The sequence below is a fragment of the Malurus melanocephalus genome, unplaced genomic scaffold (genome assembly GCF_030028575.1).
Source record: "Malurus melanocephalus ecotype Western Australia unplaced genomic scaffold, MMel_1.1 scaffold_97, whole genome shotgun sequence".
Taxonomy (NCBI): Eukaryota; Metazoa; Chordata; class Aves; order Passeriformes; family Maluridae; genus Malurus; species Malurus melanocephalus.
Genome location: NW_026623329.1, coordinates 121,782 through 148,798, shown reverse-complemented (window position 1 = coordinate 148,798; position 27,017 = coordinate 121,782). Strand labels below are relative to the sequence as shown.

General features: G+C 50.0%; 1 protein-coding gene across 1 annotated transcript; it reads left to right on the top strand.

The window, feature by feature from the left end:
* The first annotated feature begins 191 nt into the window (after window positions 1-191).
* Window positions 192-26,731, top strand: RHPN1 (rhophilin Rho GTPase binding protein 1). Its single transcript, XM_057368774.1, has 15 exons — window positions 192-785; window positions 8,437-8,552; window positions 12,693-12,821; window positions 14,962-15,037; window positions 15,289-15,366; window positions 16,210-16,334; window positions 16,713-16,879; window positions 17,330-17,517; window positions 17,644-17,800; window positions 19,882-20,001; window positions 21,826-22,020; window positions 22,267-22,343; window positions 23,062-23,208; window positions 24,458-24,616; window positions 24,701-26,731. Exons 1-15 carry the CDS (start codon window positions 696-698, stop codon window positions 24,896-24,898), a joined length of 2,022 nt encoding a protein of 673 aa, XP_057224757.1. The 5' UTR covers window positions 192-695; the 3' UTR covers window positions 24,899-26,731.
* The last annotated feature ends 286 nt before the right edge of the window (window positions 26,732-27,017 follow it).

Sequence of the window (27,017 nt, the reverse complement as noted above, 5' to 3'; positions counted from 1 at the left end):
CCTTAGGGGAGTTTTGCCAAGAGAGTTTTGAAAGGGTTTAAACTTTCCCCCCCCCTCCCATTTAGGGTAGCTCTGCAAGGGGGGTTTGGGGGGTTCCCCCTATCTGGGATAGCCCCATAAAGGGATTTTCAGAGTTTAACTCTCTCCTCACCCGGGTGTCTCTATAAGGTGGGTTTKGGGGGGGKTTWAMCCYCCCCCTTGCTATTTAAAGTAACTCTTGTCAGGGGAAGTTTGTAAGGGTTTAAACAACTCCCTATTTAGGGTTGCTCTGCAAGGGAAGTTTAGAGGGATTCGTCTCCCTCTTCCCCCTATTTAGCATAGTCCTTCAAGTGGGTTGTGGGGGAATTTAAACATCCTCTATTTAGCCTTTGSGGGTATTTAACATCCCCTCAGTCTGGGTAACTTTATAAAGGGGCTCTGTGGGGTTTGTGTGCCCCCCTCTTTTATCTGGGTTATCCCTACTGGAGGAAGCCGTCGGCTCACATCTGGCCAGATGTTAAGAGCAGGGGGTTTTTCAGCACAACAGAGCCGGGCTTAGAGGGGGTTGAAACCCCCAGTTAGGACAGGTCTGGGATCTGGACCAGTGTGGGACCAAAGRAGGGGTCACCGAGCCCCCAGCACCCCCCGTGAGGTCCAGCAGGAGCCCCCCAGCTCCAGGCCCCCATTCCCAGCCTGTGGATGTCACATCCCTGGAGATGATGCCCCCCGAGGAGGAGAGCCCGGATGGGGACAGGGACGGTGGCCTTGTCCTCCTGCACAGCCCGAAGAGTGGCAGCACACGGAAGGTGAGGCCRTGGTGGGCTTGGGATGGGCTCAGCTGCTCCATGGGGCTGCCTCCATATCCCTGTCCTCTCCATAGGGATGGTTGTCCCCATGGATGGGGGTGCAGGGACACACAATCCTGCTGGAGGTGGAAATGTGATTGCTGCCCTATAAACGGCCCTAAACAGCTCCCTCTTAGCTCCTCATCCCTAAAACTCCACTCCTGAATCCCACCTTTTCTTCTGTCTCCATCTCTGAGCTTCCCAATGATTGTTTTCACCGATATTTTGGCTTTTTTCCTCCTTCCTGCCTGCAGGAAGATGGTCYAGCCAGGTGCACCCTGTCCCTCTCCTTGCTCCCAAAGGTGCTCCCTGAGTTTTTCCCTCAGGAGCTGCTCCTAAGGAAAGTTGGGATGTACAGGAGAGATGGGGCTGATTGCTCTGCTTGGTGTCATTGTTTAATTAGGAATTGTGGGATGGAATCAGTGGGAATCAGTCCTCAGGTGTCACTCTTCCCTGTTCTCTTGGGGTCAAAGAGATTTTTGGGAACAAGAAAACATGGAAAATATTCTTTTGGGGCTGTTTAAGTGTGTTTCCCGTTAGTTTTCCCCTGAAATCCAATGGGATAAACCAGCAGCGAGTTCACTCCATAATCTGAGCTCTCTTTACAAATCCCTTATTTCCACAAGAGCAAAAAAATCCCAACACACAGATCCCCCCTAAAAAAAAAATCCTAAATAACCCAGAAATCCAATCTCAGCCATGCTCTGGAARGGATTTTTTTTTTTTTYCCCCTGGATCAATCTGATCTGGAGTCACTTGAGCCTGGGCTGCAGCTCAAGAGGTTGCAACCTTAAACCAGGTCGGGGTTTAACTCAGGGCCTCGTCTAAAGAGCAGGTGCTGCTCGTGAGGGAAGATTAACAGGAGGGATTTTGGATTTTTTTTCCTAACTTACTCTGTTTGGATCCTGAGCACAAAGGATAACGTGGAAAATATTGCCAAGCTTTGGAGGGGGGAGCTGGGCAAGGGATCAGCAGCCTCTATCATAACATGATTATTTTTTTAATTAAACAGCAYAGCACCTGATCAGATCTCTTAGTTTGCCTTTGTTATTGTTATTATTTAAGAGACGTTATCAATGCAACCTTTTCCTGCTGTTTATATAACCCTRACAACATCAGGAGTGTGGATCTGTATTTTCTCCCTCATAGGAGATCCTGAATGCTGCTGAAAAAGTGTTTTTTATTTCTTTTTTCTTTGCCAAGTTTTCTGTCCTAGGAGTGAAGATTTAATCCACCTGTTTCCTGCTGGCACCTTGCCCTGACTCTGTGCCTCCCCCACCTTCCCAGAGCACTTTCACCATCCTAAAATTCAATTTTTAGCTGCAGTTTGTGCTGTCTAGAACCCCCAATCCCCCAGATTTTTCTTCCCACCCCCGGGTTTATTTTTCCTTCCTCTTGCTGACTGCATGAACCACCAATGAGGCCACTTGGGAAATTTAAAACCTTAATCCTCCCCTCATTTGTTCAAAGGCTCTGTGATGTAACCATATTCTCAATAAAAGGTTTTAGAGGTTTTAGCTGCTCCTGTCTCTCACAGAAACCCAGCTTGGAGCCAGGGTGCTCCATGAGATTAATTCCATGATAGGGAATTTCCTTTCTAAATAGATTTTCAGGGAGTAAAAACCCACTTGTTGTCACCTCCTGCTTGTCTCGTAACAGCTCATATTAATGTCTTAAATACTTTTGGCTGGAAAAGGAAGGAAATTCTGGATAATCCTGGGGAAAAAAAGGAGAATTTCCAAGCCTGTTTTTGTGTGTGGAGTGGTTCCCTGGCTTTTGTTTTGCTCTCTGTCCCATGGGATAATGTGACTAAAGCAGGGTCACTTGGCCACTTCTCCTGTGCTGGTCTGACTCAAAAATTTGTGGATTCCAAAGAGGAATAAAAATTCTGGCTGACAGCTCTGACTCTGGGAAAATCATTTAGGGATCAGTGTAAATAAAACAGGTGCTCAGAGTTATCCTGTTCCGGGTTTCTAAGCTGCTGGATCATCTGTGCCCTTGGAAACTCACTGTTTGGGGAAAAACTTCCCTGTTAGGAAATGTTGGTGCTGCTGAGAGGGGATGGAAATAAATCCCTGGTTGTGTTTTTTGGGGTTTTTTTGTTTGGTTTTTTTTTTTGTTTTGTTTTGTTTCGGTTTGTCGGTATTTTGGGGTTTTTTTTTGGTGTGGGAGATGTTGGAGGTGTTTTCTGGGATAAATKTAATGGATTGGGGTTGGAGCCACAGCCCATAGGCCCAGTGGATGGAGTTGGGATCTGGATCATGGTCCAGCTCTGGGGTCCAACAGCAGAAGGATTTGGARCTGTTGGAGCGAGTCCAGAGGAGGCCATGGAGATGCTCCAGGGGCTGGAGCCAGGCTGGGAGAGCTGGGAATGTCCAGTCTGGAGAAGAGAAGGATCCAGGGAGGCCTCAGAGCCCCTTCCAGAGCCTAAAGGGGCTCCAGGGGAGCTGGAGAGGGACTTGGAACAAGGGAGTGCCAGGACAAGGGGGAATGGCTTTAAACTGGAATAGGGTGAGATTGGATTGGATGTTGGGAAGAAGTTATTCCCTGTGAGGGTGGTGAGGCCCTGAAATGGAATTCCCAGAGAAGCTGTGGCTGCTCCATCCCTGGAATTGTTCCAGACCATGGTGGATGGGGCTTGGAGCAACCTGGGATAGTGGAATGTGTCCCTTCCCATGTCAAGGAGTGGAATTCCATTACTTTGAAGCTCTTTTCCAACCCAAACCATCCCATAATTTTGTCATCCCTTCTACATCCTTTTTCCTGGCACAAAGGGTCTCGGTGTGTTTACCACGCCCTTGGCAGTGATCCAGGCTGGCTGAAGTCCTGCTTCCCTTCCTTCCCTGACCTTGGGAATGGGAAGGTGTCTCCCTGGAGGTGGGGCTGGCAGTGGMGCTGAGCTCAGCACCTGGCGATGACTCCTCTTCCCACATCATGGATGTCTCGAGTCTCCCTGCAAATTAAACTTCCTCAGTTTCTCTCTGGGCATTCCCGGGCCTCCCTAATGGGGAAGAATCCCGGTGGTGACTCTTTTGTGGCCAAAACTGGGATTGGACGTGGCCCAGCTTGGTCCAGGCTTGGGCAGCTGTGGAGCAGCTTCTGGGATGCAGCCAGGTTCTCCCTGTATTTCCAGGAGCTTTTCTTGCAATTCCTGCTGGGGCTGTAAATCCCAGCTACCAAYCCCTTCCTCAGTTTTCTGGGAAGATCCGTGCCTGGCTGTTACCAGCACATTCCTGATCTGTGCCAGTTCCTCAGGAACCTGGATCTGCATCTCCATTTCTCCCTTCCTTGAAATTTTATCAGCACTTCCAAAAATCCTGTTTTCCCTTCCTACATTTCCCCCTCCCTTCATTTTCGCTTCCAACACAAAGGAGCGGGAATCAATCCCTTTGTCATGGAATTACCCTTTGGACTTGCTGGCCTCCACCTTTTCCTCCAGGTGATTCAGCTTGTCCCTGGTGTTGAAAAACCGGGAATCTGAGTCTRTGTTTTTGTCACCGAGGTCACAAATCGCTCTCAGGGTGCGGCTGTCATCTAGGAGTCACTCAAGTTTTCAGCTCCTGGGGGTGGGAAGTTCAAAGTGCACCCTGAGCAAACATTCCCTAAGGCCTCGTCATTGCYCTATTGGGCACCCCAGATGGGCCCTCAGGACTTGGGAGAGGTATCTGGAAGTGGAAAATGCCCTCMGGTCAGTCCAAGTGTTCCCTGCAAAGATAAGGTTGGATAATCCTTGCTGGCCCTCAGAGGTGAGCTGTTGGTTTTGATTCCCCCTGGAAAGGGTCTTCTGGAATTTTTTTTTCCTCCTGTGGAGACCCTGGAGGAGGATTTTTGGTTCTGTTGTCACATCCCTGTGCYGAGGTTTGGATACTGTGGGAATTGACTGATTTTTCTGGAAATAAATCCCCTTTTTCCAATAAAATCAGAGGATGTGGATTGGAATGGACTTGTTGGAATCACAGAGTCCAATTCTCGACCCTAATCCTGCTTTGTCACAGGTGATAAACTTCAGGGCTGGCCACACCTTACTCATTTCCACAGCTTTTTGATCCATCRTTCTYTGTGTACAAAATAAGCTGCTGTTCYCTGGCTTCTGCRCAAYTTATGGAAGRGTTCTGTGCTTGCTTTTCCTTTAAAACCTTTAAACCAGGAAGGAAAAGTCTGAATTTTTTCCAGACCCCCTTCTTAAATCCCCAAATTCCCTTTTCCTGGTGTCCCCAGGTGCACCCCAAAGCCTGGATGAAAAAAAACCCTCTTTCTTCTGATCTTACAGGGGTGACCTCAAGAGGTTGAGCAAATAAGAATTAATCCAGGAAAATCCCTTTGGGAACCGAACATGGGATTTTGGTGGGATTGTTTTCCCCCTTATGCAAGTCATGYTTAAATCCCTGGAAACTTGTTCTGTGGTTTTTAGTTGGAACTCRGACAGGAAAAGCTTTGGGATCCTTTGAACTGTTGGAAGGTGGAATGCTCTTCCCTTGCCTCCCTATTTTCCTTATTTGTATTTGGATTTAAAGGTGGCCTTTTCTACTTTCCTGGACACAAATTTCCTTCTTGCTCCAGGATTTGTGGAATTACGATATTGCTGTGATGCTCCTGCAGATGGGGCTTTTTTTATTCCACATGGAATGATGTTTGTATTGATCCATGCCAGCCAGGGATTATATTTTGGGATCAAGGCAGAGCCTCTCAAGGGAAGATTCACAGCAATCCCATATTCCTGTTGAGGAAAACAAAATGTGCGGAGATCACAGGCAATCCTTGATCTTGAATTCCTGACTTAACCTCACAAGGCTTTGGGTTGATGTCAGTTCCTCCTGGTTTTCCAGCATCTTTTTGCTGCTGGCTTAGAAGTCTGGATAGGGATTGAGGATTTATCCCATTACATCTGATGGAGAAGCCAGGGCAAAAAACTCTCGCAGCCCCAGAAACAGCTTTAGTGCTTCCCAGCAGGAGAAGTCAAATCAATTTTCTAAATCCCTTCATGGCTCCCRCAGGGAAGAGGTTTTAACCTCTTGGAATATCCTGAGGAGTCATCCCAGTATCTTCTGCATCCCAGTTCTTTTTTCCCTTCATTCCAAATGTTTTTCCTCCAGACCTTCCCTGTGGGTTTGGATAATCCCTCCACTTGTGCCTTTTCCATCATCCCATCCATCATTCCACTTCCCAGGCCTCTTCCCTGCATATCCGTGTGGTTTTTGCTTCTTTCCCCGCCAAAAATCCCTTTAACCCCTCTGGCTGCTTCCAAACTAACCTTTGGCAGAGGTGGAAAGGACTCCAAGGTGCTGGAATCTCCTGCAGGAAGAGCTGGAGRTGGAGAAACTTCCCATCTGTGGAGCTTTGCGTGGATTTCTGAGGCAAAGAGAGGGAGCCTGGAGCTGCCTCATTTGCATATATTTGGGTATATTTGCATACACACTTGTCTCTGAATCTGCCACGCTGTCAGAAATCTTCTATAGAATTTTTTAATTAAACATTAAAATTTTAAGAAGCTTCTCTCTACATCTTGGGTTGGGTTCCTCATCCTTTCTGCTTTTTCTTCTGATTTCTAGATTTTTGTTTTTCCTAGGGAGACCACACAGGATGGGTGGATTCCCCTCAGGACAGATCCAGAGGTGACACTTCTGGATCAAACTTCCTTGTTTTTTGCCCCTGGTTTTCCTCCTGAGTGGATCTCCTTTTAGATCCGAGATTCCTGCAGCTATCGGGGTGTTTTCCTCAAATCCCACTGAATTGCTTTTCCAGAATAATTGGGATCTYGTGCTTCCAGCTTGTTCCTTCCATCAAATTCATGGATTAGTGCAAAGCATTAATCCTGGAGATTTATGGACCAGCTGGAGTCACTCTGATTCCTCAGTCTCTAAAGTGTCAATTAGCAGCTCCAATCTTTCCCTTAAATGAAAATCCCAATGTTAATCCCAGACCCTTTTCCAAAGGAGGCAACATTTGGTGGACATTAAATATGGGGAATTAATTTTAAGGAAGCTGAATTCTGTTAAAAGGCAAATTTTTTCAGGTCCCACTGGAGAGATGATCAAGTGTTCCATAGAAACATGGAATGGTTTGGGTTRGAAGGGGCATTAAAGATCATCCCATTCCATGGGCAGGGGTACCTCCTGCTACCCCASGTTGCTCCAAGCCCCATCCAACCTGGCCTGGAACACTTCTAGGGTCATCCACAATTTCTGTGGGAAGCCAGGGCAGGGGTTGGAATGCAATGATCCTTAAGGTCCCTTCCAACCCAAAACATTCCAGGTTCTTGGAGAAATCCTCCCATGCTTTGCAGGCTCAGGACTTTCCATCCTCTTAAACTTCCCAGTCTTGTACCTTCATAACCAGGGAATTTTTTTTGCCAGGGATCTTCCAGAGGCTCATTCCATCCCTCTACATCTTCCCATGCATGATGGGAATCATCCCTGCTTGGGAAGAGCTTTTGTGGCACTGGATTCAGGAGCACACCTCATGGCAGCCCCATTCCCTGAGGCATCCCATAATAACTCCTTGCCCCTGTGAGCCAAAGGGAAATTTGCTGGCTGCTATTTCCTGAAGTCGGGAATGCAACATGTTTTCCCTGTCTGCTGAAATTCCGAGCCAGAGCCATGGGAAGGATGGAATCAATTTAGTGCTGTGTGCAACTCATTCCTTGATCCCTGTGAACTCCTGACTCCCTGTGCCCCATRTCCTGGAGATTGCCTTGGGATCACATCTGTTCCTGAGCTTTGGGGTTATACTGAGCTCACCTCCAGCCCCTCCTGGGTTTTGGATTGTGTCCAGACCCTGGGAAGAGGTTGTGGAATTCCTACTGGTGGCTGCATTTGGGAGGAGCTCAGGGAAAGAAATTCCTGTCAGCAGCACGTCAGGCTGGGGAATACAATGGTTACTCCAAAGGCAGGGAAAAGTCTGGTGGGGTGAGAAACTCAGCATGACCCAGCCATGTGTGCTCACATCCCAGGAATTCCCAGTCTCCTGGGCTCATCCCMCAAYGTGGGYAGCAGGAAAGAGGAAATTCCACCAYGCTCAGGTGAGATCTCACCTGGAATCCTGCATCCAGCKCTGGGGWCCAACAGCAGAAGGATGTGGKGATGTTGGAGYAATTCTAGAGGAGGACATGGARGTGCACTGGTGACTGGAGCCCCTCTGCTCTGGAKCTGGGCTGGGAGAGCTGAGGATGTTCCCTTGGAGARGGGGAGGATCCAGGGAGACCTTGGAGTCCCTTCCAGTGCCTAAAGTAGCTCCAGGAGAGCTGGAGAGGGACTGGGGACAAGGGATGGAGGGGCAGGACACAGGGAATGGCTTTTGGAATAAGGTAAGGTTAGATGGGGTATTGGGAAGAAATTCTTCCCTGTCAGAGTGTTGAGGCCCTGGAATGGAATTCCCAGAAAAGCTGTGGCTGCCCCATCCCTGGAAGTGTCCAAGGCCAGGTTGGAGCARYCTGGGATAGTGSAAGTGTCCCTGCCYRTGGCASGGGTTGGARTTCCATGATCTTTAAGMTTCCTTCCACTYCAAACCATTCCATGACTGTGAGCCCTGAAAGTGCACAATTTATGGAATTGATRGAGTTTTTGAATCCCAAAATATTGATTTGGGATGAGACCCCACCCTTGTCTCTCAGCAGGGCTGTGACCCCTTTGCCCAGACCCAGCGCAGCAAACTCCAGCACCGCCGGGCCCGGATCAACCAGCAGATCAACAAGGAAATGCGGATGAGAGCAGGAGCAGAAAACCTCTTCAGGTGAGTCCTGCTCCCYTGAGCATCCCCCTTACCCTGGAATTTGGTTGGAGATGGGAAAAAAGTCTTGATATCCATGTTGCAGCTGGTGGAAGGTTGTTAAAAAGCAGGATGGGAACAGATGGAATGATGGGAATGAATGAGTGACTGAGGTTGGGCTTGAAATGCAGAGCACCTGCCTGAAAATCCCGCAGAGGAATCCAATGGATATGGAAATGTTGGAGTGAATCCAGATATTCTGAGGGCTGGAGCCAGGATGGGAGAGCTGGGAATGGAGAAGGGAAGGATCCAGGGAGAGCTCAGAGCCCCTTTCAGTGCCTAAAGGGGCTCCAGGAGAGCTGGAGAGGGACTGGGAACAAGGTATGGAGGGACAGGGCAAGGAGGAATGGCTTTAAACCGGAATAGAGTGAGATTACATGGGATATTGGGAAGGAATTCCTTCCTGTGAATGCAGTGTGGCCCTGAAAAGCTTTTTCCCATAAAAGCTGTGGCTGCCCCATCCCTGGAAGTGTCCAAGGCCAGGTTGGAGAGGGCTTGGAACACCCTGGGATTGGGAAAGATATCCCTGCCCATGACGGGGGGTGGAACTGGAGGTTCTTGAAGATSCAACCCAAACCATTCCATGAAATCCAGCTTTAGGATTAAATAGGTAAGAAAATTCCTTTAGGATTTTGGGTTTTTCCCAGCTTTTCCCCCAGCACTGCCAAGTGCCACATCCACAYRAATTTTAACCCAAGGAGGACCTTTTTAAAYATCTCTTGTGTTTATTTCATTTTCCCCTTATTTTTTGGAGCACATTCCAGGCTGGACAGGTCTTTAATACAAAAAAATACCATAAGCCTACCTTAAAATACAATTTTTTGGGGAGTATTTTCCCAGTTTTTTGATTGTTTTTATCCCACATAAAATAAAATYGGCTTTTTACTCCTGAACTGGAAGAATTTAACAACAATAAACTGTTCCTGTTGTACCTGGGAGAAGGGGATAATGATTGATCCATAAAAAAATTATGTTTTCCTGGGGGATGAGGACATCCCACTGCTCTGTCCTTTATTGTGCCTCATTTAATTAAGGAAAATAAGCCATGAAATCCTGACTTCTGCCACTCCTCCRTGTTATATTTAAACAAAAAACAGAGGGAAATGTGCTGCCTCAGCAGAAACCAGCTCAGTTTTGGTGCAAACAGCAGGAATTGGAGCTGCAGGAAGGGGGAGTGAGGAAAAAATAGGATGTAAAACACATCTTAATTATCAGGGAAAATGCACTGAGGGGGCTCCTTTTCTGCTGGCTCAGCACTCTGGGTGTCCTTTGGAGCAGCCACTTTTCCTCCCTCCCACAAATCTGGCCGAGGAATAAAGTTGATTTCTCGGCATTCTGGTGCTTCAAGCTTACGAAATTTGGGAAATCTGGGTGGGGGGAGCAGGAGTAATCAAGCCTGAAATTAAAGCTGAGGAGGAGGGAGGGGATTATGTTGCAAGTCTAAAGGCTATTGCTTAAAAATTAAAGATTTGGGATATGTGGATAAAATTYCTTTGGGTTTTTAGTCTGGTGCTTATGGCACATGGGAAAAAAAGCTGTGGATTGTCCAGCCTGGAGCAGTTTGGAGCTGGAATTTGCTGGGGTGTTTCTCTCTAACATTAAAAACAAATTGGCCCAATGCTTAGAAAAAATAATCCTATTTAGCTTTTCCCATGTCTTTTCTGGGAAAAGTTGGCAGGAATGGAGTGTTGGAAAAAAAAAAATCCATGTGCTGTTTGCTCAGTGGATTTGTTTGCTGGGTAAATAAATGGGAAGAGCCAGAGGAAATCTTTTCCTTTCCTGTTTGAATACTGGGATTGAGTGAAGCAGTGGGGGAGATAAAAATGTCCAGGTCCTTAGGAAGAAAGGAAGAAAGGAAGGAAGAAAGGAAGAAAGGAAGAAAGAAAATAAATCACAAAATGAATCCCAGAAATTCCTCATGTCCTCACAGTGTGGGCAGCAGGAAAAGGGGAATTCTGTTCCTCTGCTCTGCTCAGGTGAGATCTCACCTGGAATTCTGCATCCAGCTCTGGGATCCAACCACAGGAGAACATGGAGATTTTGGAGCAAGTGCAGAGGAGGCCATGGAGATGCTCCAAGGGCTGGAGCCCCTCTGCTCTGGAGCCAGGCTGGGAGAGCTGGGAATGTCCAGCCTGGAGAAGGGAAGGATCCAGGGAGACCTCAGAGCACCTTCCAGTGCCTAAATGGGCTCCAGGAGAGTGGAAGAGGGACTGGGGACAAGAGATGGAGGGACAGGACACAGGGAATGGCTTTAAACTGGAATACAGTGAGATTAGATGGGAAGGATTAGATTGGGAAGGAATTCCTTCCTGTGAGGGTGGTGTGGCCCTAGAAAGGAATTCCCATAGAAGATGAGGCTGCCCCATCCCTGGAAGTATCCAAGGCCACTTGGATGGGGCTTGGAGCAACCTGGGATAGGGGAAGGTGTTCCTGTCCATAATAGGAGTTGGAATTCCATGATTTTGGAAGTCCTTTCCAACCAATTCCAGGATTATTTGCTGTGTGTGGCACTTGCGAAGTGCCCCAAGATAACAGTTTCCTGGTGACAGATTCTGGGCAAAATCATGGAGCAGATCCTGCTGAGAACTGTGCTAAGACACCTGGAAAATAATCAGGGGACTGCTGAGAGCCAAAGAAATTGTTTCCAGCTAGGAACAAGAAGGGGAAAATTCCCTTTAATCCATATGGGATGTTAATTTTACCAACAGTAGTGATGTGTCTGGAGGTGTTGCGATGTGTTGAGGATAAATAGGAATTAAAACCTTATTTATAGGGATCAAATACTGGTTTATGTGGAAAGAGGTGTTGATGCTGCCTGGGGAATTGCAGGAATGCTAAAGGATTTTTCAATGGAGGCAGCCGTGGGGAACTTTGGATGTGCTGTGGTTTGGCTTTGTTGGTTTTGAATCAAAAAATTCCTTGCTCTTGGGAAATCCCAGCAAAGGGGAGGAAGGAGGAGATTCTGAACCAGATTTCCAAAGGAAAACACTGAAGCTTCTTCTCCTGCCCTGAGCCAGGACAGGGCAAGACCCAGAARAACTCAGTCCATAAAAAATCCACGTCAAAGGCAATTCTCTGGAAAAGCTGGAGGGAAGCAGTTTCCTGGTGGAGCAGAGTTCATCCATGGATTGTTTTCCCTGAATCCCAGTGTGGTTCAGCAGCCAGACCCCCTTTCAGCTCCGGGTTATCTCYCCCTGCTTTCCTTTGGAGCACAGATAAGAGGGGAATAATCAGCCTGGGAGTTTGTCCTGCTGGGAACAGGCAGCTGGAATCAATCCCTGATGTTTACAGCTCCTGCTGGGAGCAGGGAAAGAAGGGGAGGGGGGAACTCAGCAAATCCCTTCTCCTCCAGRAGGATTCTTTGCACCCAGAAATGAGTTTTTTCTCCTCAAATCCCACCATTTATTTGGCATGGGGGAGCAGCCGGAGTGCTCACTGCCAGAGCTGGAGCTGCACTGGGGTGGAAGTGGGAATGCACAGGGGGAAAGTGGCTCTGGAGCAGGAATTCCTGGATGCAGCACTGCAATGAGTTTTACCTGGGCTCAGCCTTTACCTGGATGCTATGACTTCCCTAATCCTAAAAGCCTGGGAGAGATGGGAATGTCCAGCCTGGAGAAGAAGAGATTCCAGGAAGGGTTTAGAGCTCCTTCCAGTGCCTAAAGGAACTCCAGGAAAGCTGGAGAGGGACTTTGGGATAAGGTATGGAGGGACAGAACATAGGGAATGGCTTCCCACTGCCAGAGGGCAGGGTTAGATGGGATATTGGGAAGGAATTCCTGGCTGTGAGCATGGTGAGGCACTGAAATGGARTTCCCAGAGAATCTGAGGCTGCTCCATCCCTGGAAGTGTCCAAGGCCAGGCTGGATGAATCTTGGAGCAGCCTGGGATAGGGAAAGGTGTCCCATGGCAGGGGTTGGAATGGGATAACCCTCAGAGGTCCCTTCCCACTCAAACCTTTCCATCATCACATGGAGAACCAGAGGAATCCCTGTGCCAAGAGTTGGCTTGATGCACATGGATTGCACGGCTGGAAAACTCCATGTGGAGTGGAAAAATAAACTTTTGGATAAAAAGAGGGAATTTTGATCCATTGGTTTCTTGTAGGGCCACCAGCAACCACAAGGTGAAGGAAACTGTGGCTCTGGAGCTGAGCTACGTCAACTCAAACCTTCAGCTCCTGAAGGAAGAGCTGGAAGAGCTCAACAGCAGCATGGATGTGTATCAGAATGACAGGTGGGTCTGGGAAGAGCAGGGAAATCCCTTGGGATTTTATTTTCCCCACTAGTATGGAATTTTTCTGGGAGCAAAGCTCCTCTCGCCTTGTTTGCCCTGCTCTGTCCCACAGCAGAGGGTTGGGATGACCTTCAGAAGTTCCCTTCCATCCCAAACCTTTCCATCATCAAGGACCTTGAGGTGGTGGCTGGAGGATGGGGGCAGATTTGGATACAGAACAGAATTCCTGTATAGTTTTCATCCTGGAAATGTCAGTGTTTTCCTTCTAGAGGTGAAAGGAGAGAAAAATCAGCTTTTCCAGAGGATACTGGGATGTTTGGGGATRGATAGATGGAGCATCCTCTGGACACTGATGTCCCAAAGCAGGAGAAAAAGGGAAAAAAAAACCATCTTCCCTTGCATTCCTGGGAATCCCACCTGAGCTCTTCCCAATAGATCCAATGAGATATTTTGGTGATGGGAATCACCATCCCTTGGAAGTGTCCAAGGAATGACTGGATGTGGCACTTAGTGCCCTGGGCTGGGTGGGATTGGTGACAGGTTGGACTCATCTTGGAGGTTTTTTCCAGCATAAATGATTCTGGGCTTTTTTTTCCCTTTTTCTCTTCCTGAGGTGGATGGTGTTGGATGAAAATATGGAATGTGTGGGTGACGTRGCTGAGGGATGGGATGGCATCCAGAGGGACCAGGATAAGCTCCAGAGGCAGCTCATTGGGTTCAACAAAGCCAAGTGCAACATCCTGCACCTGGGACAGCACAATTCCAAGCACAAATCTGGGCTGGGGGATGAAGGGATCGAGAGCAGCACTGAGGAGAAGGRTTTGGGGGTGCTGGGGGATGAAAAGCTGGAAATGCCTCATCCATGTGTGCTCACATCCCAGAAATTCCCCGTGTCCTGGGCTTGTCCCACAGTGAGCAGCAGGAAATGAGGGAATTCTACCCCTCTGCCCCACTCAGGTGAGATCCCACCTGGAATCCTGCATCCAGGTCTGGGGTCCAACATAAAGAGGGCGTGGAGATGTTGGAGAAAGTGCAGAGGAGGCCATGGAGATGCTCCAAGGGATGGAGCTCCTCTGCTCTGGAGACAGCCTGGGAGAGCTGGGAATGTCCAGCCTGGAGAAGGGAAGGCTCCAGGGAGACCTCAGAGCCCCTTCCAGAGCCTAAAGGGGCTCCAGGAGAGTGGAAGAGGGACTGGGGGCAAGGGATGGAGGGACAGRGCACAGGGAATGGCCTTAAACTGGAATAGGGTAAGATTAGATGGGATATTGGGAAGGAATTCTTCCTTAGGAAGGTGGTATGGCCCTGGAATGGAATTCCCAGAGAATCTGTGGCAGCCCCATCCCTGGAAGTGTCCAAGGCCAGGTTGGACRGGGTTTGGAGCAACCTGGGATAGTGGAAGATGTCCCTTGCCCATGGCAGGGGGTTGGAATTCCATGATTGAAAGCTCCTKCCAACCCAAACCATTCCACAATTCCACRTTTCCGTGTCCATCCACGTGCTTTTCCAGGCACATTCCCTGTCAGGGTTGCTCAGTTTTCCCAATTTGCCACTTGCTTGCCCTGGTTTAAAAAGAAATCAGAAGCARCAATAACAACCCCAAACCCTACCCAGTCCAAACAAAACTCCCTTTGTTTATTCCAGTCATTGGATTCCAGTGGAATTCTCGTTAGGGAATGAGCAGTAAYGGCTTTCTGCACTAATTATAGCTCCCGGAGCTGTTTGTTCCGAGGCAAATGTGGGTACAAATTTCCTGCTCTGCTCTTCTGGTTTTCCTAAATTCCTTTGTCTCTTTTCCTCACCAATTAATGATTAATTAAGGRGTTATCAGTGGTTTTGGGGGGTAATGAGTGGTGCTGTTGTGTTGGTGAGGGCTGGATCCTGCCTGGCCCACCCAACATCCAAGATTCCTCTGAAAAGCAGGAGCTGAAGAAATAAGAGTGATGATTTCAGGTTTTCTTTGCACCTCTCCTTTGTGCCACCATTCCTAAATCTTTTTGGGAAGAGCATTTTTCCATATGTTGCCTCTTCACGGGAGCTGCACAAGCCCAGAGCAAAGAGCTGCTTCCTTTAAATTTCCAGCCCACATGATCCACCCGAGATTTTTAATCCAACCACCAAACCTGTTCTTGTCTTCTCCCAGCGAATCCATCAGCGTTCCCATGATCCCTCTGGGACTCAAGGAGACCAAGGAGCTGGATTTGCTGGTGCCACTCAAGGTGAGCATCCATCATTGGTGCTGAAAGAGTTGAAATTAATTTTCCAGCTTGGAACAGCTGCTAAAAAATAAATTCATGTAGAAGAACTGGATTTAAGACATGGGAAAGTGGGACATGAGGGTCTGGAGATGCTGGAGAGCAGGAAAGGGAGATKATTCCTTGTGGGTGGAAGTGGTAAATTCCTTAAGCAGAATTGCTCAAAGTCATCCTTTAAATCTTAAAAATTGTGATTTTCTCGTTTCCCCATCCAGGATTTCATCAGTGAGCACTATGGAGAGGAGGGTGTCCTGTTTGAAAAAGAAATCAAGGAATTMATGGAGCTGCGGCAGGTTGGTGTCCCTTGGATTCCAAAGTTTGGCTTGTCCAGGATCACTCCTTGGAGGTGCTGCATTTTCCTCTGGGAGGACCATTCATCCTCTCTGCAAAATCCACATTTATTCTGTATTTCAGGGAGTAGAATTCCCTTTCCTGGAGCACCTTGGCCTTGGTTTGTGGGTTCCAAAATATTAGGGACTCTCTCCGGGTAKGCCTTGGAGAAGAGGAAATACAAAGAAATCTGTGAAAGGATGAAAAAAAAAAATCGGATATCTTCCCTAGCATTTATATAATTAGAATTCCCATGAGTTTTTCCAGCATGACTCCCAGGCTGCTTCTTCCAGATTTGGGTGTTGCAGCACCCAAACTTTTCCCCATGGCTAAGCCTTAATCATGGAGTGGTTTGGGTTGGAAAGGCTCTTAAAGATCATGGAATTCCAACCCCTTTTCATAGGCAGGTTGCCCACTTTCCCCTATCCCAGGTTGCTCCAAGCCCCATCCAGCCTGGCCTGGGACACTTCCAGGGATGGGGCTGCCACAGCTTCTCTGGGAATTCCATTCCAGCCCCTCACCACCTTMAMWGCCAAGAATTCCTTCCCAATATCCCATCTAATCTTAACCCTATTCCAGTTTAAAGCCATTCCCTGTGTCCTGTCCCTCYATACTTTTGTCTCAAGTCCCTCCCCAGCTCTTTTGGAGCCCCTTTAGGCACTGAAAGAGGCTCTGAGTTCTCCCTGGAGCCTCCCCTTCTCCAGGCTGGACATTCCCAGCTCTCTGTCATTCTTTGAGGGCTCTGAACCCATCCCCTGGGGTTTCCTCCTCTTTTTCCATCCCTGTCTCCCGTCCCATCCCCGCAGGCCATGCGCACCCCRAGCCGCAACGAGGCCGGATTGGAGCTGCTGATGGAATATTACAACCAGCTCTACTTCCTCGACAGCCGCTTCTTCCCTCCCACCAAAACCTTGGGTGTCTTCTTCCACTGGTGAGCGCAGCTTTCCTCATCCCACCTGGCTGGGGAGGGAGTTTGGATTCAAATTTCCACGGTGGAATTGCCACCGGGGCTCATGGACACCAGGATCTGGATTTGCTGTTGCCTCAGCGGGGTTAATTTGGGGAGGGAGGGGGAAACACAAATCCCATGACATGAGCCATGATGGGAATGGTGGCTGAGCRCTGAAAACCCTTCAGGCTCCTCCTGCATCCATGGGGTTCATGAGRGAGTTTAGGTTGGAAAGGACCTTCAAGATCGTCCAGTTCCAATCCCACCTCCTGTGGACAGGGACACTTTGGGGACCATGACAGGGACACTTTGGGGATCACGACCWGAGGATGAGCAGCTGATGGCTCTTCCCTTCTCCAGGTACGACTCCCTGACGGGGGTCCCATCCCACCAGAGAGCTCTGGCCTTCGAGAAGGGCAGCGTCCTCTTCAACCTTGGAGCACTGCACACCCAGATCGGAGCACGGCAGGACCGCGCTTCCCTGCCTGGCCTCAACCAGGCCATCGATGCCTTCCAGAAGGCAGCTGGTACGTGGGTTCCCCCCTTCCTCCTCTTCCCAGGAAGCTTTTTCCAAAGGTGGGAATAACCCTCTGGAGTGCAGGAAGGGGTGGGAGCAGTTGTAGGAAGAGGCATCTCTGAAGGGCTGCAAATGGACCATGAGGTGGCTCCACGCTGGTTCTGTGGAGGAAGAGGAATTGGGATGATCCCAAGGCCACCCCAAGGGATGTCCCAGCTGGGGAGAGGAGAGAATGCTGATCCATATCCCCATGGAAAAAAAGGAGCCTGGAGCTAGGATCACCCAGGGCTTTTCAAAAAGCACAAGGGTTGTTTGGATGACAAGGGTTGGACCCCTGACCTTACCCACCATTGGTGGTGAGATGTTTGATGTCCTTGGAGGGGGAGAACCTGTGCGATCCCAAAGTCTGATCCTCCTCCTCACAAGCCTGGTAACTTCCAAGAGCTTTTCCCTCCTCCAGGTGCCTTTAACTACTTGAAGGAAAACTTCTCCAATGCTCCCAGCCTGGACATGAGCGCCGCCTCGCTGACCATGCTGGTGAGGCTGATGGTGGCCCAGGTCCAGGAATGTGTCTTTGAGAAGATGACTTTACTGCGTGCCCAGAACGACTTCCTGGCCCGGCTGCAGCTGGCTCAGGAGGCAGCAAGGGTGAGAATTTTGGGAAGGAAGGGATTAGGTGGGATTTTATGGTCAGCAGAACCTTCCAGGAGACCACAATCTGTTGTCAACATCTCCTGAGGGACATCCCACATCTCAGCTCWTMTCTCTTYCCAGGTGGAAGATGTTTATTCCCTSGTGCACCAGACSATGAGCCAGCCCCACGTCAAGGATTAYGTTCCCTTCTCCTGGACCACCATGGTCCACGTCAAGTCAGAGCATTTCAAAGCCCTCTCCCACTATTTCGCTGCCATTGCCCTGTGTGACTGCCCCGGTAAGTGTCCAACCTGGAGGGAGCTTCCTTCTCATCCAAGTGCTAATTCCATGTGTTTCCTGGGTTTTGGGGTGGGATTCCCAAAAAAAGAGGTGAGGGTTACAACACCTGAAGTTTTTGGAATGCTATGAGCGGTAGATCTTGGTGATGGACTCAGCGATTCATCCCCAAGGCAGATTTTCCCATATTTCTGGTTTTCACAGGGAAAAGTCCTAAGAAGGGGTGGAAAAAGCTGCTGGAGGGATGTCACCTGCTGTCCCCTTTGGGGCTGGGTGGGCAAATAGGGGTCACTTGCCAGCTGACCTCCTGCCAATGTCCTCAGCCCAACATCCTTCAGCTCACCTCATGTTAGGCCAGCTGGAGGCTTCAAAAATCAAAAATAAATCCAAAAATCCCTTGGACTCAACTTCCAGCCTCATGGATGGATGTTCTGGGAATCTCGGGGTGCTGGCAGCAAGGTACACACGGTTCCCTGGGGTCACTCAGAGTGTGATTTCAAGATGTGACCCTTGGTCTCCATCTATGTCACCACCAACACCCAGGAGCAATTTTGGGATGGAGCAGAGGATGCGGGGGTGGGCAGCAKATGCTCCTGGTGACCTKTGGTGCCACCTGGTRACCTTTGGTGCCACCTGGTGGGTGGCTGAGGAGGCTTTTTGAGGGCTTTGGCTGCCCAAGGCAGTGCTGTGCCAGGGATATGGGTGGCTGCCAGACTGTCCTCACACCCTCCCCCACTCCAGAGCCTGCCCGAATTCCTGCCTGTGCCGGGTGGGTGTTGCAGAAGCAGGATTGAGCAGAGATGGGAGAGAGTGGGATATTGTGGAGCTGGAATGGTTTAAAGAACCAAACAGGAGAGGATGATGGTGGGGAARGGATTCTGTGGAGTTCCAAGGGGCAGGGCAAAGCTTTTCCCTAAAATTTTTGGTGTCCTTAGGCACYGAGGGAAGCAGAAATCAGCAGGAGATGCTAAATTCAGGCATTTTTTGGGATCTCACATTCCTTCTCCCACCTCTCCCTGAATCCCTTGTCAGAATAACAAATCTTTTGCTTCCATAACCAGTTGGGAATAAATTCCTTATGCTGCAGTTTGATCCCTCAGGGATGCTGACGTGGCAAGAGCTGGCACAGGGAGAGCCAGCCCTGGAGCTGCCAGTTCCCAGCTCTCTGGATCCCTCTGCTCRCCAGGGATCTGTTTGGAGCAACAAAACACCCTGGAATCTTCTGGGTTGTTTCTTGTCCCACTCTGTGTCCAGGAAAAGAGGCTGCCATGCAATTCTGAGTGAACCAAAGAGGATTGGGAACATCTTGGGCTGGGAGAAAGGGTTTAAAGGGCTCAGTGTGGGGTTTGGAGAGCATGGGAGAGATGTATCCATCTCTGGTTTTCCATGGAATGATCCCCTTGGCTGCACTGTGGGTTGGAGAAAAGGCTCCAGTGCCCCCTTCCAGTGCCTAAAGGGGTTCCAGGAAAGCTGGAGAGGGACTGGGACAAGGGATGGAGGGACAGGACACAAGGAATGGCTTCCCACTGCCAGAGGGCAGARTTAGATGGGATATTGGGAAGGAATTCCTTSCTGTGAGGGTGGTGAGTTGCTGGAATAGAATTCCGAGAGAATTTGTGGCTGCCCCTGGATCCCTGGAAGTGTCCAAGACCAGGATSGATGRGGCTTGGAGCCAAGTGGAAGTGTCCCTGCCCATGGAAAGGGGTTGGAACCAGAGGGTCTTGAAGATCTCATCCAACCCAGACCATTCCATGATTCCCTGAATTTGTTGTCTCATTTGCCTCYATGTCAGTGACCTCTGGGTGGAGAAAATCCAGGGCTTCCTCTTCCCACTCCTGCTTCCAGACTGGAGCAAAGGAAGGAGGGAGGCCCTCAACTTCAGAACCTGGTGCAGCCCTGACTGGGATCATCCCTGTGCCCATCCCTGACTTCCTTGCAGGCTGTAGTTGGATGTCAGGAAGGTGCTGCCAGGGCCACCTGGATGTGGATGTGGCTTCCCAGTCCCTTTGTCCCCCCTGCCACAGGAGTTTGGGTGGCCCTGACCTCTCCCTAATCCCATCTCCATCCTTTTGTTGCCCACAGTTCCCTCAGATGCTGAGCTGCTRGAGCAAGAGAAGGCTTTCCTGCAATTCCACATCACCATGCCAGAGGGGCCCTCACTCCGTGTCCTGCTGCAGGATCCCGAGGAAAGGAGGAAGCTGGGTGAGCATGAATTTCTGGGTCCCATCACAATTCCCACAAACGATGAGATTTTAGGGGGATGCCTCCATGCAAAGAGGAATTTCTCAGGAAATTTCTTCTCCTGGGAAACAGGAAAGCGTCAGAGTCCCCTTTAGGGTGTGAGGACCAGCTCGTGATGCTTGTCTCAACCTGTCCATCCATGTTTGACAGGAAAAATTCCAGGTGTTCCCAGCTGGGTAACATCACCCGACGCTACGGAGAAATCCGTAGGGACACAGAGATCCTGGAAGCTCTTTGCTTTGGGCTGACTTGGCTCGAAAACAGGACGCAGCAGATGCTCAGGGGGTGGCTTTTTGAGCTGCAGCAAATTCTTGGGAAACAAGAACTTCTTCCCAGGCGAAATTTCAGCTCCAGGGAAAGAACAGACGCTGCTTATTCAGCTGAAGTTGGGGCTGCATCGAAAGCAAACTCAGCACTCAGAATTYGGGGTGTTGCCTCCCCCAGGAGCTYTTTTCYCTCCTTGYACACATGGGGAGRGAGGCAGATCCCACCARCAAGRAKTTTGGTCTCAGCAAAATTTTTCAGGGCAGTCAGCCGGATTCACTGCTGGGGATGGGAAGTGGAAACTTCCAGAGAAGTCCCAAAATCCAAGGGTTTTATGGTGACACCACCCCAACACCCTCAGCTGTTGTCAGCTGGTTTGCATCAACTTTTCCAGCTCTGTCTGATTTTCCTGGGGGGAATGGGCTCTGTTTAACGTTCCTGGTGAAAAATGGATATGCAGACACCAAGCTCAGCTTGGATTTGGTTTATGGGAAAGGAAAAAAACCCAGAGAGGTTGTAGATTCCCTTGGAAGTGTCCGAGACCAGGTGAGACAGGGCTTGRAGCAACCTAGGATAGTGGAAGGTGTCCCTGCCTCTGGAAGGGGGTTGGAATGAGATGATTTTTAAGATCTTTTCCAACCTAAACCATTCCGTGAACCTATTATTTTTATTATTATTATTCCCCATTTCACAGTTTACAGATTTGATAAAAATTTCAGTTTATGGATTTGCTAAAAATTTGAGGAGGGGAGAAGTCTCTTCCTTTGTTTTCCACCCAACCCCAAAACATTCCCTCAGCTCTGYGTTCTTCTGATTGTGGATTCCGGGGGTCTGGAGCAAAGCTCATCTCCTTGGATTCTGTTGCCACCGTGTGTTGTGAACGTGAAATGCCACGTGTATTTCCATGAGACACAYGGAGAGAGCTTTTTTTGGGAGTTTAGCCTTGGATACGGCTGCCTTGGTTGCAGCTTCCCGTGGAGATGCTTGCATTGATATCCGTGGGTCACTGGAATTTCAGCTCCTTTCTCCCAAAAACTTCCATTTCCCGATTGTGGGAACACGTCGAAGGCAAGCGGACAGGAGCAAAGGGCAGAGGGTGGAGAGCAGGACCTGCAGGACAAGGAAAAGGCTTAGCCTAGAAAACAGGGATGGGCTGCACCTTCCCAAGGAGGACGGGGCTGGGTCGTTCTCCCTGTTCCCATTCCCGAGGGATCCGAGGCGATGGAGGGAAGTTAATTTGCTCGGGAGATTGAGGTTAAGCGTGAAGAGGGACGTCGGGGGTGGTTTTTCAGGAACATCTGCCAGCTCCGGCGCCGGGGGAACGAAGTAGGTCACTCTTCAAGGTCCCTTCCCAGCCCTCCATCAGCTGGGACCGACCCCATTTAGGGCTGGGAACGTGACTGGGCTGTCCCTGAGTCACAGCGGGGTGGTGGCACCGCTCCTGAAATCCGTGGGCAGCCGAGCGGGAACGGCGCCGGAGCTGCCGCTCCGTCGGGCTCAGCTCCCTCTGCTCCCTCACAGGCAAAGCTCATCTCAAAAAAGCCATCATGAAGCACGAGGAAGCCATGAGGATCCATGGACTGTGCAAGATCCTAAGGAAGATGGATATCCTGCAGGAGGTCCTGTCCTTTGCCCACAAGCGCTCCCTGAGCAAGTATTCCGAGATCGACCACGAGGAGGATTTCTTTGAGACRGGAGAGGCTCCAGATATCCATCGTGAGTGGGGTTTTTTTGGGGGGATTGTGGGTGGGCAGGGGGTTTGTGGGTGGGAAAACTCCACAGGGAGTTCTGCTGTGGAGGGGGGTTGGAACTGGATGATTCCTAAGTTCTCCCAGTCCAAACTGTTCCAGGATTTTAGGTCCTGGCTCTTACGGGGTCACAGTGTCCCTCTTTGGGATGGCAGCAGCTGCCCCAACTGCCCGAGCTCACCCCCTGTTTGTGCTTTGCTCTCCCTCCCTTCAGCCAAAACACACCAGAAACCCGAAATCAAATCCCCYAACTTCTCCCAGGTGAAGGTGACCGACCTCTTCCACAGGCTGGTACGTACGGCGCCGGGAATGGGAATATCCCGAGGGATCAGCCGTCTCCTCCTCCTCCCCTGCATGCTCTGCTTGCCTGGATTCCTTCCTCCTGCAGCTCTTCTCCCTCTCTCCGGTGGTTTTCCAGGGAGGAGCAGCAGGATCTGTCTCTGTGACACCTAAATGGGTCACAAAGCTCCTCCGGTGGCAGGGGAGCAGGCACAGGAATTTTGGGTGGGCTTTTCCCGAGGGACCCTTGAAAGGAAGGGTTTTGGTGGCATGAGGAAAATCCCACTGGAGCTTTATCCCTTCCCTGCCTTCTTTAGGTTTTCGTGTGCTGGGGAGCATGACTGGGGTTCGGGAATGTGGTGGGATTTGTGGTTGGGATCATTCCCTGGGCACCCCTTGGAGAGCTTGTGCATCTCAAGCCCAGGGCAGGCAGGAATTTCCTGCTCCTGTGGGAATGGAAAAGTAGGAAAAAGTCAGGAAAATAGAAAAGAAGTAGGAGGAAATGACCCTGAGGTGGTKACCTGACCACCACCTTGTTCCTGGTTGCATCCCCCAGATCCAGACAGACTTGATCCCCATCATCCCTCTTTGGATGATGGGATTGTTTTTCCTGCAAAAGACAGGAAACAAAATCCCTGCCCCCTCCCATCCCTGGAATTGGGGTTTTTTACACGGCTACACAATTCCAGGGAGTTGAAAAGGTGMTTCCCATGTTTCTCCCTGATCCCAGGGCCCCCTCTCCGTGTTCTCAGCCAAGAACAAGTGGTACCCAGCCCGGAGAGTGCACCTGATGAGGGGAGAGAACGGTTTCGGGTTCACCCTGCGAGGAGACTCCCCCGTCCTCATTGCCGGGGTCATCCCGGGGGGCTGCGCTGCTGTGAGTATCTCAGTTCCTTGCTATTCCCATGGGAATGCTGGAAGGGAGCTGCCTCCAGGGATTTCTGGTGTTTTTAGGTCTTCAAACTGCACAGGGGGAGATTCATCCCTGCTGGAGCACAGCCTGGGGTTTGCAGGTGGGCGTCATGGAATGATTAATTTTTAGGAGATTAGCTAAGGAAAAAAACATGGAATTTTGCTCAGTTTTTAACTATTGGCAGCCCACCCAACTCTCATCCCTTGTTTTGGGATGTGACAGTGGATGGAACAGGATGGCACATCCAAAAACAGGGGTGATTTYRTTTTTYAGCAGAAGATGCTGGAGAATTCTGGTGGGATGCCCAAAAGGTGTCCCCCCTCCCTCAGTATCAGCCCATCCCTCCGGATCCCAGAATCTCTGGAACAATGTTTTCCTCAGCAGCAGGATCACATCCCTCTTTGGAAGATTAAATTTTCCCAAAGATTGGGATATAGGGCAGATTGGTCCGTATCTGGAGCAGRGTTGTGTCCTCTCCTCAGCCTGGRGAAGGGAAGGCTCCAGGGAGACCTCAGAGCCCCTTCTAGTGTCTAAAGGGGCTCCAGGAGAGCTGGAGAGGGACTGGGGACAAGGGGTAGAGGGACAGGACACAGGGAATGGCTCCCCACTGCCAGAAGCAGGGTTAGATTGGATATTGGGAAGGAATTCTTCCCTCRGAGGGCGGGGAGGCCCTGGCACAGATTTCCCTGAGAATCTGTGGCTGCCCCATTCCTGGAAGAATTGAAGGACACATTGGATGAGACTTGGAGCAAACTGGGATAGTGGAAGGCGTCCCTGCCCATGGTTGGGGGTTGGAATGAGATGATCCTTAAGGTCCCTTCCCACCCAAACCATTCCATGGCTCCATGATAAGAGGGTACAGTGATGCCCCCTGACCTCTAGCCACCACTCTTGGCTCTGCTTGGGACCATTTCAAGACCTTTAGACAAAGGATGGAGTCACAGGACACAGGGAATGTCTTCCCACTGTCAGAGGGCAGGGTTAGAGGGGATATTGGGAAGAAATTCTTCTCTGGGAGGGTGGGGACACCCTGGAATAGAAATCCCAGAGAAACTGTGGCTGCCTCATCCCTGCAATCAGTCAAGTCCARGGCTTGGAGCAACCTGGGATAGGGGAAAGTGTCCCTGGTGGAACTGGATGATCTTGAAGATCCCTTCCAARCCATTCTGTGATTCTGTGATGATCCAAGCACATTTTCCCTCATTCCCTGCAGGAAGCCGGGCTGAAGGAGGGAGACTACATCATCTCYGTGAACGGCAAGGACTGCAAGTGGTCCAAGCACGCTGAGGTTGTGCAGCTKCTGAAGAGCACCGGGAAGGAGGGGGTGGACATCGGGGTCATCACCCTGCAGGGCTCAGAATGTCCCAAAACCGTGAGTCACATCCCATGGGAAACCACAGAATTCCTTTGAGCTCTGGGTACCACCCGGGCTTCACTCTCCTCCTTTCCCACCCAGGTGGACAGGAAGGTGGCAGTGATGTCCTCAGGATCCGGGATGCTGAAAAGCAACAAGGAGAACAGCAGGAAGAGCCTSATGAACAGCAAGAGCGCCAGCACGCTGCTGGTGTGGAGCAAGAAGAGCAAGAGGAGCAAGAAGAGCACCTACAGCGGGGTCCCMTTCACTGCTGTGGGGGACAATGAGGCCATGTACTGAGCACGCTCTTTATTGTCCCCTGAGCTCCAGGGCTGGCTGCCCGGGAAGCTTCCCAAGCCTGGCTCGGGCTGCGAGGACTCCCAGCCCAGGGAATGCGCCGCTGGTCGGATCCGCGCCGAGAGGTGAGCAAGGCACCTCMGTCTCCCAGCTCCTGCATCCAACGATCCCTTCAATCTGGGGGAAACTCGGGTTTATTGTTGATTTTGAGATTTTTTTTTTGTTGTTGTTCTTGAGGGGGGTCGGGGGGAGCTGTGCWGAAGCAGGGCCTGGTTTGTGGCCAAAGCCAGCCCCAGCCATTAAAGCAAAAGTGTCACCTTCTGTAGCATCTCCTGGGCTTTCTCTGCGAGGTACAAGGTGGCACTGCTGCCACTGCTTTCCAAGAGCTGCTGGAGGAGCTTAATCCTTCAGCTGAATCCTTCCCAACTGCCCTTTTTTTGGGAGAGGGGACAGCGTGGGCATGGATGACTTGTGGTGATCCCATCATGGGGTCCAACCCAGGCAGGATCTCCCAGTTGGGGATGTCCTGATGAAATGGGTTCAAATTAGGATGGTTTGACCATTTTTAGTGCTTTTGGGGTGKTTTTTTTGGGGGAATGACCCCCCAGCTTGGCTCAGCAAATCCTGCCCAGCTGCCAAGCTGGATTCTTCGGAAGAAAAGGGAAGGACTTAACGTGCAGTTGTTGTCTGGCTTTTTTAATCAGGAGAGGTGGATTGCCCTAAATATTCCGTGAGGAGATTAATAGCTAAGAGCTTTGGGGTTTTTTTTTTTTTTTTTTTTTCCTGGGAGGAGATTAAAATTCCAGGAAGATAGCTCTTCCAGATTATTAAACTCCTAAATTTGTGCTACTATTGGATCTTGCACACGTTGCTAATTCCCTAACACTGCTGTCAGCATTCCTAGGCTGGCCTGATGGATCCAGGCACCTCAGCAATTGTCCTGGAAATGCTGGGAGACTCCGTTCCACAAAATAGATTGGCAAAATTTCCTCCATCCCGTTTCTKCCTGGTGCATTATTTTTTGTGAAGTCTCAGGTCTGGTCTTCACTGCTTGGATGATCTTGGGAGACATAAAATTCCCTTGGGAGAGATGGGATTGTATTTTTGTACTTTTAAAGGAATTTTTAGGGGTGGTTTAAAGGAGCAGTGGATCATGACAGCACCCCCCTTGGGTTGGGACTTTTTCTAGGTGGCTCCTCGTCCACTTGCCAAGTTCTTCACCCTGATTTTATTTAAGGAAAAYTTCCAGGAGCAAGGYCAGGTTGGACGGGGTTGGARCAACCTGGGATAGTGGAAGGTCTCCCATGGCAGAGGGTGAAACGGGATGGGCTTTAAGATCCTTTCCAAGCCAAACCATCCTGGAATTTTATAAGCTGAAGGAGCAGGGGTTTTAGCTCTGTTGTTGGCCARGAGGCCTCTCCACAGCCTGAGGCATCATCACCCCAGATTCCGGATCCGCCTTCCAGCACGGGGCCATCTGGCACAGCCAGACTTGCCACGTCATCCTCCCGGCTGCTCRGCGTGGGAGCGGGAAGGAAAGGAGGGGGTGGGGTCACCAAAAAGGCCACCTTGCCCTTAAAACATCCCAGSAGCATCTTCCCACCATCCCAAAAGTGGGATGGCACCGCGGATGTCTGCGAGCTGGAGAGGGATTTATTTAGGAGAAGCCGTCGCATTCCACCCGCATTGCCCAACCCCGGCGTTGGTGAAGGGGTTGTGTCTTGTGGGATTGAGATAATTTCCCTAATTCCAGAGTTTTATGTTGGGTTTGTTTTGTTTTTTTTTCTTTTAAATTTGTACATGGATTCTCACCTTTTATGGATTAAAAAGCACTGATTCAAATCCTGTTTGTAGCACTTTTGTTGGGAGTTATGGGTCCACCACCCATGAGGGGAACAAGCCCTGGTTGAGCTTCCAAATGAATCAATTTTAGGTCATTTTTACACAAATCTGGAACTGTTGAGGTTGGGAGTGATCCTCTGGATGCAGGATGGGCTRCTCCAAGGAAAACCGAGGTCCCAAGTATCTGGATTAAGCCCTGGTCTCCAGCTCCAGCCTGATGAAATGGGAGTTGGTGGCTTTGTCACATGAATTCATGGAAATCCCATGGGAAGTGAAGGAT